The 20,467-nt window shown below is 34.6% G+C and overlaps 1 protein-coding gene across 1 annotated transcript; it reads right to left on the reverse strand.

Annotated features, from left to right (window-relative positions):
* Positions 1 to 14,773: 14,773 nt before the first annotated feature.
* On the reverse strand, positions 14,774 to 18,008 carry LOC141842703 (uncharacterized). Its single transcript, XM_074730732.1, has 5 exons — positions 17,142 to 18,008; positions 16,639 to 16,729; positions 15,586 to 16,541; positions 14,938 to 15,042; positions 14,774 to 14,863 (listed from the first exon to the last, which is right to left on the reverse strand). Exons 1-5 carry the CDS (start codon positions 18,006 to 18,008, stop codon positions 14,774 to 14,776), a joined length of 2,109 nt encoding a protein of 702 aa, XP_074586833.1.
* Between the last annotated feature and the right edge of the window lie 2,459 nt (positions 18,009 to 20,467).

Consider the following 20,467-nt stretch of genomic DNA (forward strand, 5'->3'; position numbering starts at 1 on the left):
CCCGATCGCAAGATCATGTCAGCCAAAAGAGAAAAGGATGAAGGTGAGCACGACGAATCCTAGTCGGCGAAGGGCTCCTCTCACTCGATCCAGCTGCATTTCTGCTTCGGTTTTGTCTGCGAGTTCCCAAAGGAACTCTTTCGCGGAGATCTAGCAAAATGTTGTCGGTGGATTGGAGCTCATCGGGCATCCTAATGGATGATTTCTTCCATCGAGCAGAAGGAGGAGAGCCGTGGCAATGAGGATCATGTTTCTTTGATCAGGGATTATCGAATCCAAGGCCTTCGTGGTGAGGCATGATTGGGGTACAATGGTGGCGTGGTGTCTGTGCATGTTTCGACCGATAAGCTGAGGTAAATCTTTATGTGCAACTGATTCTTCTAGCTTGATGTTGAGAATTCTAAATCTTGAATGTTGTTAGGTTGTTGTTGTTTGGAAACCAAATCGTATTTGTTGTTGTTGGGTTTAGTGGAGTTGGGATTTCATTGGGAATGATCTGTTCCGGTGGAGTTTCTTGAGTTTAGGTTAGTCTACTAGTCTAATTTTGGGATGCAGGCAAATTTGTTGATTAATTACAGTGGGTTAACTGTGATTTGTTCCATTGTTGAGTTCTTCATGAAGTTAATGGTTAAGTAGAGTTTACTTTGTTGCAAGATTTGACATGGACCTAATTGGTTTGATTAGGTTAGATGGATTTGGATGTAACAATTAGATTATGGATCCAATTGGATTATAGTTTTAATTGAATTATGGTTAAGGTTAACCCTAGATTCGTTTAGGGTTTGATTAGTTGTAGAATTTAAAATATAATTGCATTTAGTGGATGTTGTTATTATAATTGCAAGACCTTGATTGGTGGATCCTGCTACGTATGAGGATTTTATTTTTGGAGGGTTCTCGTATCGATATTCATCATATCAGGTGGGTACTCCTGTGCTTGGTTAACACAGGTCTTATTCGTAGTGCATGGTTATTTTTCGTTGTTAATTATCATGTTGTTATCCTTATTACCTTCGTTGCTTGATACCTTATTGATTGATCTTGATATGATCTTCTGATTGCTTCTATACAGTCGCATTTTATTGTTGATATGTGAGTGATGACATGTTCTAGTTTATTTTGACTATGCCTGATTAGATATAGGCCTTATTTGTTAAATTGAGCATCATGACATATACATGATAAAAGTAGGTGTGTTGATCATTGTTATTGTTGTTGGCACTCACTTGACATTGTATGATAGTGGTACAAGAGTGAGAGCAATTGTTGCACTAAGTTGGGTGCAACCTGGACTAGCTAGATAACTCTCCTGTGATATCCTACCCGCTTCCCACTTGATTAGTAGTGGTTTGTTGTTGGAGCGTGTACAATTTTTCTATTGTGCACCCCAGTTCACTGTACTGAGTGGGTGTCTGAGAGTGGCGAGTATAGATAGTGACCATGCATATCAGATGTACATGCATTTGTTGGTGGTTGTGTACTACATTTATGGTTGTTGCGCTTGTGTGCTTTATGATTGTTGCATTGGATGCATTATCCTCGTATGATCATTGTTGTTGTTGTTGGCACTCATTTGACACTGTATGATAGTGGTACAAGAGTAAGAGCAATTGTTGTACTAAGTTGGGTGCAATCAAGACTAGCTAGATAGCTCTCCTGTGATATCCTGACTGCTCCTCACTTGATTAGTAGTGGTTTATTGTTGAAGCATATGCAGTTATCCTGTCGTGCACCCCAGTTCACTACACTGGGTAGGTGTCTGGGGATGACGAGTGCAGATAGTGACCATGCATAATACATAACACATGTGCATGCATTTGTTGGTAGTTATTTTCTGCATTTATGGTTGTTGCACTTGTTGTTATATAATTGTGGTTGTTGCACTTGTTGTTATATATGATTGTGGTTGTCGTACTCGTTGTTATATGATTGTTGTATTGTGTGACATGACATGCATTATTCTCGTATTGTATGTTACTTGTTAGTTGTACGTTGTATATTGACTTTGTTCATCATATATCGTATGATATCCTATTGTTTTCTTTTTATATATATATATATATATATATATATATATATATATATATATATATATATATATATATATATATATATTGTGCACTTCTATTCTAGTATCCACTGAGTAGACCCTAGGGTTTTTCTTTTCTTTCTCCCCAGGTAGCAGATAAGGACATTATTTAAAGCTTGAAGGTTTGCCAGTCTGCCCCATCATCTCACAGCATGAGTGTTTTATTTTTACTTCGTATGATTTTTGGATAGTATTGGATTGGTGGTTTCGGATTTATATGCGTATTTGTAGTTTGAACTTATGTTCGTGGATATTATCGTTGTTTATGTTTTCGTAGACTTGTAGAGTTTATCGTTATAATGCTTTTCGAGCTACATGAGTTGTTATGTGGTTATGCATGTGTTTGGATTGGTGAGTGGTCGTGTGGGCCACATTTCACATAATTTAGTAGTTAAACTTCATGCATTGTAATGTTGAAGGGTCATGTAGGCCTTTATGTTAGCATGTATTCAGGAAAGTTGAATTGTTACAGGGGAGATGCTGCCGAAATTTTTTGGGTGGTCGTCTCCCAGGACGTGACATTACCAAAAGCTCAAAATCCTTGACAAGGATCATGGCTAATTTCATAAAAAAAAAATAGATTGGTTACAAGGAAACTAAAAAACAAAAGTCCTATCTCAGATATTTGATAGGGCAATCAAATAAAATTTTATTTATAAGAAATGGGTTCTATAGAGTAAATGGTGAATCACTTAGGTCAAATCTAAATTGATTTCCCAAAAAATTCACTACTCCTTAGAGTATTTTAGAAAAGTCATTCATGTTCAATTTCAACCAATATCTTTATATTATGGTTGCTCGTTGATTTAGAAGGTTAGATTTGCATGATCACATAGCAAAGTTTGGATACATATTTTTGTCTCGCTCAAAACATAGCAAAGTTTGGATAAATTTTTAATTTGTATTTGAAAGTAAAGATTTGTTGTTGAATTGTTCCAAAACTAAGATATTGAATGTTGAATTTATTGAAACTTGTTGTCATTTTTCAACTTTATATCAAATTTGAAAATTTTGATGATTGTTCATTGAACTTTATGATTTTTCAAGTAAACTTCTCTATGAAACTTTAGAATTTTTAAAGGTTTGTATATTTGGTCTATCTTTGAAAAATTAGAACTACTGAACACTTTAGCACTGAGTTGACTTTGATAAATATCAATTGATTGGATCTTGTTTAGCTGACCAGCATGCATTTGTGACTTTACTAGAGTTTTAAAAGAAATTTAAAAATTGGGCTTTCAACTTATTTTAGATTATAAGAACTTTTGTTTTCATTTTGATATATATGGAAAATCAAGAAAAAAATTTATCATCACTTTCATGTACTTTAGTTATATTTTTGTATATTTTTTTATGTGTGTCAAAAGGGAAGAATGGAAGAGGTATATGTTACTTAACTACATCTCATTGAAAATTCTAAACTTAACTTGGTTTTAACTTTCAAAATATTTGTTAAAATTTATGTGAGTTGTTAGGTTCCATAGCTTTCATAATATTTATTAAACTTTTATAATAGCATGGACTAGAAAAGAGGTGACTTGAGGGTGAAGTGAACTGAAGCTACAATAACAAATTTTTAAGTGAATTGTCTGAATTAAGAGATCTATAATTTATAATTTCTATAAAACTAAAATATTTTATAGTATTAACCATTTTTATTTATTATCATCATCATATATATTTTTCTCATTTATTGAATTATTCAAATTCTCTACTAAATTTTAGGATTGATATTCTAAAAAAGGTACACTAATTACTATTCAAATCATATTTTATATTAAAATTACTGATATGATTAAAAATAAATATAAAAGTGATGCTATTTTTGCATAACTTATAGTTATCAAATCTTGATACTTATAAACATTGTTAAATTTTATTTGAATAGTACCACATTTACTTGTTCATTGTAATTTTTAATATTTCATTATTTTAGTTAATAATGTTATAAACTATAATGTAGTTTAATGTATTTTTAAATTTAATTCTAAAAAATTCCCATAATATTTCAATGATAAATTTATTTTTAATTTTAATATTTTAATTAAACTTATATTTGTTTTTCATTGGCTTAGTATTTAATATTGTAAAATGTGATGTAAATTATCTCACATCATTTGAAATTGACTCGTACACTTGTCTCAATTATATATGGTTAAAAGTAGTTTATTTAAGAAATGATTATTTCTTATAGATATGACTAATTTCACTTTCTAGGGGGATCCAAGCAAAGAAAACAATGCCCATTATGATTTCCAATTAGCTGATTCCTTGGGAAAAATATACCTTGTCCTTTTTCTGCAATCTCTGCAAGCTGGAGTACTACAAAATAATAAATAAAAATAATTAATCTATCATATATAATTGGATTATCATAAACAAAAATAAATATCGTGTATGGAAAAGCCTTGAGATTTTATTTTAGGAACAATAAAGAAAAAGGTGCTTATCTAAATCTATAAGGCCTCCCTAATTGTTCTTTCATTAAAATGCCTTGAGGTTTATATTTACAAACAATATATATGGAAATAATAAAAACTTACATAGTAATTCAAAAAAGTCTATTCCGGTAGGAGTTGATGCAAGAGCAAGCTCTCTAGATGTTGCTGGAATAATAAGAATGGATAACATGAGGAGGATAGCCAAGCTAATTTTCCTTGTATCCATCATTATGTCTTTAATATTATAATGGATGCAAAACACAAATTTGATTAACTTTCAAAGGGAATTGAATGATTTGTACATTGGATCTATTACTTATATAGATAGAAACATAGGTTACTTTTATGAGATATGGATAACTTAAACTTTTATACTTTTAACGTAATAAGTTATTTAAAATATGTAAAGGAACATTTATTATGTATAAAAATACATAATAAAAATATATTGATAATTTAATTTATTTTAGGTTACCTAAATGATCGTGAAAATTATTTATATAAAAAAATAACATGTAAGAGAATTCCACATTGCCATCTAATTTATTTCAAAATATCCTAACAATATCGACAATCCATTTCTAGCACCGAGGAGCTTCGAGATCAATTCGAAGACATCAATAAACACGATGACTAAGCTTTTTCTCTCTTTTCTTTTTAATTTGAGTTGTAGAATACCTTCTATTATGTCTCTTGGTTGTAACTCCATCTCCATAGAATAGTTCTACTAATTTTAGGATGAAGGGCTAGTCTGATGCATTTTTGACATTCATTTTCTATATATTTATCTCTTTATATCATATGATGAATGATTCACACACACCAGTCGACTAATTTATTCTTGAACAGAACAAAATATTGAATAGCCAATTGATGAATATTGAAATTGAGCATAAGCTTGACTAGTGCACTTGGGACATTGACTCATCAATAACACAATAGACTATTTATGCACAAGGTCGACTGAAGACAAAATCCTAAGGTGACTTGGTCGATACAGAAGACTTATGTATACCATAATTAGACGGATATGATAAGATCAAAGTAATCAATTGACTTATGGATATGTTCAGTCGACTGATGATAAAATTTATAAAAGATATTACAGCGTTCATGCTATCATGCATAAAGAAAAGCTTTTTAAAAAGATCTTCGCTAAATTATTTTGTTGTTGTCTGTTCTAAAGCTCTATGCAGGGACAATCTTGATCTACATACAAGATTTTGTATCCTTCCTTCGATCTATGATCAATAGGAGGGAACTACACTTAATAGATCTAGAGGATCTAGATCTTGCTCCAACAAACCTCTGCAAAGTATATTTTACTTAATTTTATTAATCTTTTTCTACTTCAATCTATATCTTTACTAAGACTATCAAACTATTGTATTGTAAGAGATTTCTTCTATCTCAATTGAGGTCAGAATGAAGAAAATTAGTGGAATTTATAGTGAGGACTAAGGACTGTGGAGTAGCAACCTAGGGGTTGTGAACCACATTAAAACATTGTGCCTTATGTTTGTGATGTGTTTATATCAATGGTGCATTGCTTGAGTTGTTTGTTTTTATTTCCATTGTGCTTACACACAAAGCAACTAATTAGGGCTTACACTTGCCCAGCCTAAATTCAAACCAATATTGACCTCAAGGACTTCCACACTATTAAGCATTTGGTCCTCCTTGATAAGCTTGGACTTTCATCACTTTCCAAGCATCGGTCTTCCTTAACATACTTGAACATGCATCACTTGCTAAGCATCTAGATCACCTTAACCTACTTAAACTTCACCGTTTTCAACTCCCTATTGGACTTTCAACTTGCCAACATCGGTTGTGTTAGTATCAGCTCGGTGCGTTGCACGTATTTATACATTTTACAAACGTGTGCAACGGAAGAAAATATAATAATTAAATTTAATTATTACAACACTCACAATACACACATACATGATACAACAGATACAATACATAACTGAAAATTAAAATTTTTTAAAGAATAATAATTTATTCTAGACATACATGACCGATGATGTTTAGCGGGATTGAGATTGACATCAATCGAATGGCTCTGTTAAAGCTCCACCTTTACTAGTGATCCATGTCGAGCTCTCATATGGACGGCTTCCATAGTCACATGTTGCATTATCGTTTTCGATACTAGTCGACAATTGGCAACGATCGATTCAAGAGAAACCCCTAATATCATAAACGCACAATAACATTTGTTGCAACTGTTTCTAGGTCTTTCAAACTATCATTGACAATCGTATTCTCGGTGTAGTTTTCGGCGGTCAACCTTTGACTGTCAATTTAGGGCAAATGGCTGAAACCTTTCTGACAAAAATGAAACAATCTTCGAAAGCTTCGTAAGCTTTCGAGAAGATTGTCGATGGCCATCGGACGACCAAGGATGAATAGCAACAACCCAGCAGCGACTCCCGTGGCTGGAAACTATTTCCGACAATGGATCTTCAATGGTAGCCAACGTCTTCTCCGGCGGTGGTTGTCCATAGTGAAGGACAAGCTGCTGGCGTCCAACGCTGACTGGCACTTGCCTCTGCCACGGCGGTTGGCGATCCAAGCTCAACATCCAACCTCAAGACGAGGTGGTGTTCAAGATTCATATCAGGAAGAGGGTGACAGGAGCCCTTTCTCAGGCGATCAGTGAAGCAGCCACGCTCTTGAAAGAATCTAGTGCGGGAGACGGTGCGCGATCGGGAGGAAAGGGGCGGTGCTCGGCTAGGGTTTTCCGTCTTCCTCCTCCGCATGCGATCGGCAATGCTAGGCTTCCACGCAATCAGGAAGGCTGGTTGTCAACGGGATTGGGAAGCTAGGCCAGTGACGCTCGCACGATCGAGAAGCAAGGGACGACGACCGGGAGAAGCAGGGGACGACACCACTTGTGATCGAGAAGCTAGGGGCAGCGACGCTTGCAATCAGGAAGTTAGGGACCGCGACGCTCGCGCGATCAGGAAGCTAGGGACGGTGATGCTCGTGATCGAGAAGCTAGGCATGCGATTGCAAGGGGGAATCAAGACATTGTTGCCGACGGAAGCGGGATCGCGGAGAAGAAGAAGCTGCGCGCGTCCGTGAGGCGGCCGACGGGGAAAGATCGGGAGAAAGAAAAACCAAACTGGGTTAGGTTATTAGAGTTTACTATAGCGAACCGGTCCAGTATCTATAGTGAACTGGACCGAGCACGGTAGTAAATGGGTTTAAGGTTTGAACGGTTATTATCGATCCTATCCATTATGTTTTAATGCCAACCGTTCATTCCTTTTAATATTATATCTTATACAACATCTTATTGGGTTTTGGGTCCAATCTAAAAGCCTAACCAAAACTCATATACCGATTAACTTGAGTTCGATTCAAACCAAACCAAATTGGTTCATTTTGGTTCAAAACTAAACCGTTTGGTTTCATAACCAAAACACCTCCAATTTGAACAAAACTAATTTTGTTCATTTCGTCTTCTCAAGATAAAGTCCATCATTGCTTCCGATCTACCAAAATATCTTTCATCAGAAACCAAACTAATTTAGTTCATTTCATCTTTTTAAAACGAAGTCCATCATTTGTGTCTTTGTCTGGTCCAATTAGACTTTATTCTCTCGTTCTGAGAATTCAATTCTTAGACTCATTTTAAGTCTTTTTGAGAAACTTGTAGTTCGTGTGACCTAATAGGTTCTCGGTTATGTTGATCGCTCATAATTAACCATTAATTACAGAACTATCATGAGTGGCACCTAGTAGTACATAATGATCCCCATTTGATCAAAAAATCAACAATTGATTCCAGAACTATTTCTAAACCCTTTAGCAGCTACAATGAAACGTGTCTCGTTCCTTTCACCATCTTATAGTCACTTAGTTTAGGACATGATCTATTTGTGTTAGTCCCCACTACGCTGATTACGTCACACCTAACCCGAGCTTGCTTTCTTGTCCTGTGGATTCAAGTTACTCTTACATGTGTCCAAGAGTGTCATACTCTTGACATGTGATGATTTGATCAAAGACTTTTCAGTAACAATCCTAACAAACGGGAGTAAGCTATACATCTCCTTTTCAAAGAGTGGTGAATCCTCTAAGGGCTATCCAAACACCTTCAAGCACTTTAACTTATACCCAATCATCTCAGAACCACACCTCCTTGGAGATGTTTGCTTAAGATATCAAAGTATAAGCCTCCATGACCAAGGTGACTTGAATACCGCAAGTCAAAAGAAACTCGCACCTAAACTACATCGAGATCTTCATTGACATATTTATAGAACCATATGAAGTCTCATGGCAGGTCACTCCAACGAACTAGTTATCTTTAACTAGCATCCATGTTTAACTCTCAACATCCAATATCTCCAGCCAGCAAAAATAGCTGCTTGGTAAACTAAGAAGTTTAAAACGTACTAGTCTCAACAGAATCGATGACGTCCTTGCTCATCGATTCATCGACTAGGAAAAATTTTAATACATTCATAATTACACATGTAGAAATGCTCACTAGTTGTGATCCAATCACAAATTCTCTCATGCTATGAATTGTATTGCGGACATTCAGTAAATGAGTTTAAGATCCAATCAAATACATAGAGAATGTGCACTCAAATAGTAAATTATTATTTATTCAATAAATAATACAATCATAAGGCGATTGACTTAGAACACCTCTCAAATATAACAGGTTGAACATCTCCATTTTCAACTCCTTGTTTATCTTTCCATCTTTGATAAATGTCTTGTCTACCTTGATCCATTTGAACTTCATCCTATGTCAATTATTCAATTAGCCTTTAGCTACTTAACATAACAAATAAACCAACATATCGTCCAAATGCACCATATTGTACAAACATTAAAACACAACAGTCACATGATTGCACCAACACTTTTTGCAAGCAAGAGGACAAAATGAGAAGTCCAATTCCCTATAAATCATTTTCAAATTCTTCATCATTGTTGGGTAGGTATGAAAAAGCTTGCTTGTTAAAAGGCTTGATGTTTTAATTGCAAAAGGCATATAAGGGATGACTGCCCAAAGTTTATGAAGGGAATGGAGAAATAGAAGTCAAGAGTTGAGACAAAGAAGATAGCCCAAGAAGCTACATAGAAATATACATCATTAAAGGAAGTAAAAGAAATCAAGCATATAAATTTCCTAGCACACAACATCAATGATAACGGAGTCCCACACATCACATCCACAGATGAAGAAGAAGAGATCATAATTCAAGAAAGAGCAAAATCAAATTATTCTCACCATGGATGAATTGTTAGATGCAATCTTTATCATAACTAGATTTATAAATAAGGCTAAAAGTAAAATTTTCATCTTAAAATGCTTGTTGGAAATTTAGAGAAAATAATTAAATGACACTATATGTGAAAAATACAATAATTTGATGCAGAAAATAATAATTTTAAAGGACAAGTTTTTCCATTTAAAAAGTATTTGAAAAGCTTACCAAAAGCTCAAAATCATTGACAATGATCATTGAGAGACAAAGGGATAATTTCAGCAAAAATTAGATTGGTTGCAAGGAAACTAAAAAACAAAAGTCCTATCATAGAGATTTGATAGGGCCAATCAAATAAAAGTTTATTTCTTGAACTAGGTTCTATGGAGTAAATGGTGAATTAGTTAGATCAAACCTAAATTGGTTTCCCAAATAATTCACTACTCCTTAGAGTATTTTAGAAAAGTCAACCATGTTCATTTTCAACCAATATCGTTATATTATGGTTGCCTCATTGATTTAGAAGCTTAGATTTGCATGATCATATAGCAAAGTTTGGATAAATTTTTAATTTGTATTTGAAAGTAAAGATTTGTTGTTGAATTTTTCCAAAAATAAAGCATTGAATGTTGAATTTATTGAAACTTATTGTCATTTTTCAACTTTGTATCAAATTTGAAAATTTTGATGATTGTTCATTTAACTTTATGATTTTTCAAGTAAACCTCTCTATGAAACTTTAGAATTTTTAGAGGTTTGTATATTTTGTGTGTCTTTGAAAAATTAGAACTACTGAACAATTTAACACTGAGTTGACTTTGATAAATATCAATTGATTGGATCTTGTTTAGTTGACTAGCATGCATTTGTGAGTTTACTAGAGTTTTTAAGGAAATTTAAAAATTGAGCTTTCAACTTATTTTAGGTTATAAGAACTTTTGTTTTCATTTTGATATATATGGAAAATCAAGAAAAATTTTATGATCAATTTCATGTACTTTAGTTATATTTTTGTATATTTTTTATGTGTGTCAAAAGGGAAGAATGGAAGAGGTATATGTTACTTAACTACATCTCATTGAAAATTCCTAGCTTAACTTGGTTTTAACTTTCAAAATATTTGTTAAAATTTATGTGAGTTGTTAGGTTCCATAGCTTTCATAATATTTATTAAACTTTTATAATAGCATGGACTAGAAAAGAGGTGACTTGAGGGTGAAGTGAACTGAAGCTACAATGACAAATTTTTAAGTGAATTGTCTGAATTAAGAGATCTATAATTTATAAATTTTCTTTGCAATTTCTAAAACTAAAATATTTCATAGTATTGACCATTTTTATTTATTATCATCATCATATATTTTTTCTAATTTATTGAATTATTCAAATTCTCATACTAAATTTTAGGATTGATATTCTAAAAAAGGTACACTAATTACTATTCAAATCATATTTTATATTAAAATTACTAATTTGATTAAAAATAAATATAAAAGTGATGCTATTTTTATATTAAATTATAGTTATCAAATCTTGGTACTTATAAACATTGTTAGATTTTATTTAAATAGTACCACATTTACTTGTTCATTGCCGTTTTTAATATTTCATTACTTTAGTTAATAATGTTATAAACTATAATGTAGTTTAATGTATTTTTAAATTTAATTATAAAAATTCCCATAATATTTCAAATGATAATTTTATTTTTAATTTTAATATTTTAATTAAACTTATATTTATTTTTCATTGGCTTAGTATTTAATATTGTAAAATGTGATGTAAATTATCTCACATCTTTTGAAATTGACTCATACACTTGCCTCAATTATATATGGTTAAAAGTAATTTATTTAAGAAATGGTTATTTCTTATAGATATGACTAATCCCACTATTCAGGTCTAGGGGGATCCAAGCAAAGAAAACAATGCCCATTATGATTTCCAATTAGCTGATTCCTTGGGAAAAATATATCTTGTCCTTTTTCTGCAATCTCTGCAAGCTGGAGTACTACAAAATAATAAATAGAAATAATTAATCTATCATATATAATTTAATTATCATAAACAAAATCAAATATTGTGAATAGAAAAGCCTTGAGATTTTGTTTTAGGAACAATAAAGAAAAAGGTGCTTATCTAAATCTATAATGCCTCCCTAATGGTTCTTTCATTAAAATTCCTTGAGGTTTATATTTACAAACAATGTATATGGAAATAATAAAAACTTACATAGTAATTCAAAAAAATCTATTCCGGTAGGAGCTGATGCAGGAGCAAGCTCTCTAGATGTTGTTGGAATAATAACAATGGATAACATGAGGAGGATAGCCAAGCTAATTTTCCTTGTATCCATCATCATGTCTTTAATATTATGATGGATGCAAAACACAAATTTGATTAACTTTCAAAGGGAATTGAATGATTTGTCCATTGGATCTACTACTTATATAGATAGAAACATAGGTTACTTTTATGAGATATGGATAACTTAAACTTTTATACTTTCAACGTAATAAGTTGTTTAAAATATGTAAAGGAACGTTTATTATGTATAAAAACATATTGATAATTTAATTTATTTTAGGTTACTTAAATGATCATGAAAATTATTTATATAAAAAAATAACATGTAAGAGAAATTCCACACTATCATCTAATTTATTTCAAATTATCCTAACAATATCGGCAATCCCTTTCTAGCAGTCCAATAGATGGTAAAATGGTTTAGCCAATCCCCATGAACAATTACTCATTCTAAAATAACTGTAGCCTCTTTTCATGACTACATAGACTTCTGTCAATCTATTATTGGTGGAATCAACCTCTGGTCAAGGATGACCACGACCTTTGGTCAAGGATGACCACATGCAAATAAGGTTTTGTATTTGAACAATATGTTTTAGGGAGATTATGTTTGATCAATGTGTTTCATAATTATCAAAATGGTAAAGAATGTTTGTTATATATCAAAACAATATATATAAACTTGACTTCAAGAGTTGAAGTATCTAAGAAGAGTTGTTATTCACTACACTTAATTAGTACTTGAGTTTCCTTAGGGACTCCGACTACATTTGGTTACTACAAAAACACTCAATCAGAGATTTCTGAATAAAAAATACTTTGACACCAAGTGGAGCAATCAAGTAACCCTTTGAGACCAAGTGGTTACTGGGGAGATACCTATTACATCCTATTGCACCCTAACTTACGTCGACATCGAATGCTTCTTTGAGACCAATATGGAAAATGCAAAGCATTAGAAAGGATGAGCTATGCATTTGGTGGCAGGTATTATGCTCTTATGACAAAAATTTGGGGAACACCGTGAAATGGATAAATAGCTTGAATTGGCAGCAAATACCTTAGAGTCAATATACTTACACCAGTGCACAAAGAAACTTTCAGGTTAGGCCATAGCGAAATAATTTGTAATGTTATGCTCATTGAATAATACTACGTGTTAGTTTAAGATGAATTTGCCAAGGATTATAAGTTTCATTCACACACATTAGTTTTTAACTATTTTGCTTGAGGGCAAGCAAAAATTTAAACTTGGGGGAGTTTGATGTGTGTGAATTATGCATATATTTTTTATCTTATTTAGCATACATTTGTTGCATTACATAAACATATTTTGAGTAAACTTCTAGCATTTGTATTCATTTTATCTTTTTTAATTCAGATGACCGCGGTTCACGTTTTAATGAACAGGAAGGTGAGATCTTAACGTTGGCGCATGCAAACTGAGAAGTTAAACAAAAGGATTTTTGCTTAGGGATACCAAATTGAGGAAACACATGGATAGAATGATCAATGGCTAACATGTGGAGAGTTCGACTGTCATGGATCATTCGAGACGAAGGATTAGTCCGTGGAGCATCAACTAGGACATGCCGCAAGATCCACAGGCAACCCGTGGAAATTCCCACTACCATAGATACTACTGATCAAAGTGGAGAGTCAAGACAAAATGATCCACAACCAACTGATGGAACCTTCCACGAACGTGGATCGTTAGGATTAGATTATTGCATCGCCCTATAATTTAGGAAAATCAATTAAGGTTCGGTGGATATAAAAAGGAACAAAGGGAGGCGGGTTTAAGGCATCTAGTAGTAGGAGATAAAAAAGGAGGCTGCATCCAAGACATCCATGGAGCTAAGAAATTCTATACATTAAAGAACACGTGGGAATCTTCCAAAGACATTGACAAACATCAACAATCGAGTTCTTCCATTCCTTGATCTTATTTTCAAATTTTACAACGCTATTATTGATTTCAATGGATTGCATCGTTAACGTTATGGAGTAGTTTCTTTATTCTAGGATAAGGGATAGCCCGATAAGATATCAACATTGAAATTTTGATTTCCTTCTCTTGTTAATGTTATGATTATCTTGATTCAATTTTAGCGTGCTCAACAATTTGCATTACTTAGAAATTAAAGGATGAACTGAAAGGTGAACCTTAGTTTTAGAACTATAAAATTAAACTTGAGCTTTTATCATGAAATTAGTTTAAATTCTCTCGAATGTAACATTAAATATCAAGGATCATAAATGGTTTAATTGGCATTAGGATACACACCGTTATATTTTGAGAAAAAAATATTAATTACCTAAAGATGACATATAGAAAAAAGGAAGAAATCCGAGCAAGAATATCATGAAGCACAAATGTTGCTAGAAACCATACTTCAGAAGAAACCATAAGCCGAAGCAAATGATAACTAAATTAACATGAATCATACAATTCAGTATCATCTATCCCATAACACCTGAAGAAACAACAAAGCCCAAATGTTGCTAGAAGCCATGCTTCAGTACAAACTACACCATCTTCCTAGAAGATTACCAGAATAGGAAGATGACCAAGCCAACGATTTTGGATCGACTATGCGTTTTCTCAATAGAGAGAAAAGATGCAGACCCCTCGATATATTCAATTAAACGTAAATATAATTAATTACAGAACCCAGAAAGGACCTGAAAAGCTCTTAAGTTGTCCTCTCCCATGTCTCTAGTTCTTGCTTCTCTTGTGGAAGTATCCTTTCTTCAACACTTTCAGCAAATGTCACCCTCGGACCCTAAAGGGGTATTAACAAATTAAGGCAATTGATGATTCCATGCAAAATACAAGCCGATATGTGAAAGCTCTTACAGGAATTCGGCCGTGAATTCTTAGGTCATCAAACATTTGCTTGCAACGTTTCTTCGCTTCCTCTTCTGCTCTTGAGGCCCTCAAACAGGCTCCTTGCAGGAGCTCCTGATACAAAATTGTTACCATGAATTAAAATTTATATCACTAGTAATTGTAACTGAGGATGGTACTTGGAGCATCTATACATGGTTCCAAAACTAAGAAAATAACGGCAACTGAAACTTTAATTTAAAGTGAACTAAACGAATGCAGATCTTTACTATTTCAGCATGAGTGTTGCAAGAAGGATGCTGGGTCATCGATAGAAGAAAAGGAAGATTTTTAATTGCATAAGACTAATCCATCAAATCAAGAAGAGAATGCTGGGTCATTCATGCTCCGTGAACAGAGGAAAACCATGGAAGTAACTTTGGAGTTCGACCACTTAAGCATCAGCTTGTATGTATGTTTCATTAAGTGCATGTCTAGCATTAACTATAAAATGATAAATAATGGAATTGGGTAATTAAATGATTATATGCAATAACATTTCTAAAGGAAACTTTGTATGCTACTGATCAGTTATGTCAACAAGAATGAAAATCTTACCAAGAGAGTTCTTCATTGGATGTTACCTGATTCTAGAATATATAGAGAGCAGAAGGTTACCTGATTGAGTTGAAGAAGCAAACTTGTCCCAGCACCAACAGACCTCTCAACTAGATTTCTGAGTCCTGTTAATTCCTTTATCAGGCCTAATATTATCTCATCTGCCTGTTCCATTTGTTTTCTAGAGAAGTCAAATGCTCTGTCTGCATGAATCCTAAATGAAACACAATCCAAACAGAAGCAAATGCCCTTGCAGCCTCTCGTATGTTTCTTCAGAATACCCTTCCTAGGAGCAAGTTCATGCCTTTCTAAGGAATGATGGAATCCCCGAATACTATGGTCAAACTTAGGTTTTCTTGGCAAGCATGATAGAGCTTGCATATTACCAGCCAATTCTTCAGATAATGCTTCATGAACAGCAGGGGGGGAACAAGATGGAGAGCACTGAAGCTTTGATTCAACAATGGAATTATTAACAAAAGATTCAAATTTAACCTCATTATCGTTGATTCGCCTTTGATCAACCAAGTTGATTCTGGGTACCCCAAAGCCATTAAGAACCCCATCCGAAGGAATGAGTAAAGAACTCGCACTTGTTTCAGCAATTGTCTCAGGGCTTGCATTTGTATCAGCAAGCTTTTCATGTCTAGCATTTCTTTGAAGGATTTCTTCAGGATTTATATTTGTTTCAGTTATCTTCTCTAGGCATGCATTTATTTCAGCAATCTTGTCAGCTCTAGCATTTGTTTCTCGAATTCCTTCAGGACATGCATTTGTTTCAGCAACGTTTTCAGGTCTAGCATTTCTTTGAGAAATTTCTTCTGGACTTGCATTTATTTCAGGAAGCTTTTCAGGGCTTGCACTTATTTTGTTTTTCATTTTATATGAAGTTTCGTTTGGTTCCAGTGGAATAGAACATTTTACCAAAACCTGGCCATTCTGCACTGACTTCCAATTTTCCATAAAATTATCTTCCTTCATTGGATAATTCTTGCAAGAAACGGCTTCTTTGACACCTTTGGAAAAAAAAAGATAACAGATCAGGAAAGAAATTAATACCTAATATGAAGTTTGGGGAAAAAAATCCTAACATGACAAAAGACATTGTCATACCTAAATTGTCATTTGCAAGATTCATAAGGAAGGGCAGCAGCCTTCTGTAACTGAAAGAACTTGGATTGCGGACCAGCTTTGAACAGGAAAACTGGGAGACAAGTGCATAAAAATGCATTACAGTTAACTAGTAAGTCTCAAAATGAAATAGCTTATAGCAAAATAGTAGCAAACTAGCAACGATGTAGTATAATTTTTTAAACGATCATATAAAAAGGTATTATGATCACGATGCTACTGTGTCAAATTAGTATGAATCAACAACAAGAACCAAGTACCGGTTCGTTGTAAAAGTACCAGTTCACTAAGCAGATAAAAGACCTTTAGCTCTATTGCTAAGGACTTAAGTTCAAACCCACGTTCACCAAAAATAGCAGCTGCTTCCATATAAATTATCACAAAAAGTCATGATTCTTTGCTAAGAAGAGGTCAAATGCCCTAAAGTGATACAAGAAATATTTGCAAGAAGGCGTAATCAACATTCAACGCAAAACTAAACTTACTGGTCTGCTTTTAGCATGATGGGCTGATTCAAGCTTTCCACCATAGCCGGCCTGTGGTACATCTGTTGTTCGGTCCTTGTTCAAAGTATTGTTTTCCATAGAATTTTGGGGATCCGGCGGAGTTTTTTGGAACATATTCTCCTCTGGCATATCAGATGTGCTTTTAGGAAGAAGATCCACATCCAAATTTACATCAGCCCTGTTCTCTACCACAGTTTCCAGTTCCCTGATATTTTGGTTATCAGATGGAGAACACTGAATCAGATCCACCTCAGGCACATCTGGTTGTTCCACCCCCTTCTCAGCTTTCAAGATTAGCTCCTCCACAAGCACATCAAGCCTGCTTTCATCCATGACTTCGACTTCCATGCGATTCTGATCGTCCAGCAGCGTTTCCTGGATGAATTCCTCCTTCTGCTCAACCACCCCCTGGATCCGTTCTTGCTCAGACACATCAGGTTGACCCACCGCCTTCTCAGCTTCCCCCATTGGTTCCTCCATAGGGATGTCAGGTTTGTCCGGCATCTCCTCACCTACGCCACCTCTCTGACGAATTCCAGCCTCTTCCCCATCATCATCCTTTAATTTCTCCCGACATATAGGCACGATGGCGTCTGCCTTCTGGGGCGAGACCTCAACGGAGATGGATGCTGGGGAGAAAATCCTCCTAGCCCGAAGATCCTTGATGAAGGCGCTAGAATCCGCGTCATAGGCAGCCGAGGAGCGATCAAGCGGGCGCGATCTCCGATCGAGCTCGGTGCGGACGAGGCCGGATCGAGTACGGCGGACAAAGATCTCCGCTCGGCTTCGCGTGAAGACGCCTTGATCCGGGGGAGCAGGTCGCGTTTGCCTCTTCCTCTTCGCCATGGATTAGGGTTCGAGGGCTGAAGGCGGAGAGGGGGAAGAGGCGAGCGCGCTAAATAAGAGGGAGGGAGAGCGGGAAGGGAGAGCGGGAAGGGTTAAGGCGGGAAGTGGAAAAGGAGTGAGTAAAAATTCGTTAAATCGTATAAATCGATCAAATCAAACTGAATTTTTAATTCGATTTAATTATTTCAGAAGTTCAGTTATTTTTAAAAAAAATCAGTTAATTCGATTCAGTTTCAATTTTAATTTTTTTATTCGATTAAATCGAATAAATCGAATTAATTAAATTAAAAAAATAATTTATAAATTTTAAGTAAATAAATTTATCAATCTCTAATTTATTAATAAAATTTTTATAATATTTAAAAAAATTCGGTTAATTCAGTTAATTCAATCGAAAACTGAATTAACCGATAAAATATCGATTCGGTTTGTTCGATTTTTATTGGGAAATTCGGTCGATTTGATTAATTTTAAAAAAATCGATTTATTCGATTTTCGATTAATTCGATTCGGTTCGATTCGATTCAATTTTAATCGAATATTCACCCTAGGATCCTGCGTGAGTGGAGAGACAGCAAACATGGATGCTCACATCTTAGATTCCCGCCAATGGTGCTGACATCATGATTCTAAAAAAAAGTTAGATAATTATATAAAATAACTAATTTTATTAAAACTCAAAACGTCAATGAAAATTAAACTTTGACATTTTATTATCTCGTGAGATTTATGATAAAAATTTGATAATTTATTGACAAAAGAACATAAATTCCCTAAAGGTGTGTTTGATTCAAGATTATCTTTGATAACTTTGTTTATCTATATAAGATTATCAATAAAAATCTTATTGAGGTTAGCCATTGGATGATTCTCAAATAATGAAACATGTTTGACACTGTCATCAAACATCGACAATTGAGGGATTCAATTTGGAATGCGATTATCTCAATTTTTTTAGATTTATCTCAATTTTAGGATTATCGAGAATCCAATCGCATCGATCGTCGCCATTCCTTCATACAAAAGACTCATCGAGGCCGGAGGTGGCAAGCAGCTAATTGGTGTCATAAACAGGATGGGCGACAAGCAGTGCTAGCTTGGTGTCATCGTCATTCCTATGTGGAAAGCTCGTTGGGGGCTGAAGGTAGCAGGCGACATGTTCACGGCGTCTTGCGTGCCTCAGGAAAAAGAAGGATAGGGTGTCGGCGTCTTGCGTGGACTGAGGCAACGACGACAGACACGTACATTCGGTCAGCGACTGCTCCGCGCAACAATGCTATAGGTGCTCACAAGGAACGGGAAGAGGAACGATGACAAGGAAGAGGAAGAGTTTAGGTTTTAATTTCTCAAATTTATGATTAAGTTTCAATCAACTCCAAGTTTAAAATAGGTTTTTTTAACTAAAATCATTTATCCTATTAAAAAGACTTCTTCCATTATTGAGTGTTTGGTCAATTGTGATCCACTTGGACTTTGCTCATTTGCTCCCTATCAAACTTTTAATTGCCAAGTATTTGATCAATTGTGATCCACTTTGTAACGCCCGAAAATTCTCAAAAATAATTTTAGAAATTTTAGAATATTTTTCTGAAATTTTTGGATTAGCGGAAATAGCAAAAACAATTAGAAAGTAAAATGTTCGAAGCAGGATTTAAACCCACAACCTATAGGAATCTACAACTCTTAAAATGTTTCCAATGACCCAAGGGCACTAACAAAAGTGTGCTAATAAAAAAGGATCCGAATTTTATTTATAGGCGAGTTAGGTCTAGAAATCACTTAATATAAATAGAAGACTTAAGAGAGGGTTTAGATTATTTTTGAAAACTCTTTCCTCCTCTCACCCACAGCGTCGTCGCCCTCTCTTCTCCTTCTTCTTGGCGCACCAAGCCCTAAGAACTAGGATTCCACCCCCTAAGATCACAAGGAAGGCTTCCGGATAGATCTTTCTACGAGGACGCTCCCCTCCGCGAGAAGAACGCGCAGACGTAGGAAGATCGCCGAGAAGATCTTCTTCTCCGAAACTCTAACGGAAGAATTGTAAGAAACCTAGCGCAGAATATAAGTACCTCTCACCTGCAGTATAAGTAGTTCCGTTCGTACGCATAAAATCCATAGTTTTAGATATTCGCAAATTTATGTATATATGTGGAGATTAGCTTCTCTTATAGATTTTAAGGGCACCTCTAGATGGGCTTAGATGTGCTCCCCTCTCTAGTTTGGGGTTTAGACACATGTCTGGTGCCTAGGGTGTGTCCTTAGAGCAAGAAAAGAATTATAGACACGTAAGGTGTTTGAGAAAATGTCAAGAATTTCTAATAACAGTTTTAACATGGTTAGCATGTCTATGAAAATAGATTACCTTGCTTCAGTGATTATGTACCCTAGTTCGTCCATTGGGTGGGCTCCTAGATCGCCCCTGGGCCCTAAATCGCCTAGTATATGCAAGGTTAAAGAGA

This window comes from Curcuma longa, chromosome 12, assembly GCF_044706935.1.
Source record: "Curcuma longa cultivar G26 ecotype Majalengka, Jawa Barat chromosome 12, ITB_CL_G26_1.1, whole genome shotgun sequence".
In the NCBI taxonomy this organism is placed as follows: Eukaryota; Viridiplantae; Streptophyta; class Magnoliopsida; order Zingiberales; family Zingiberaceae; genus Curcuma; species Curcuma longa.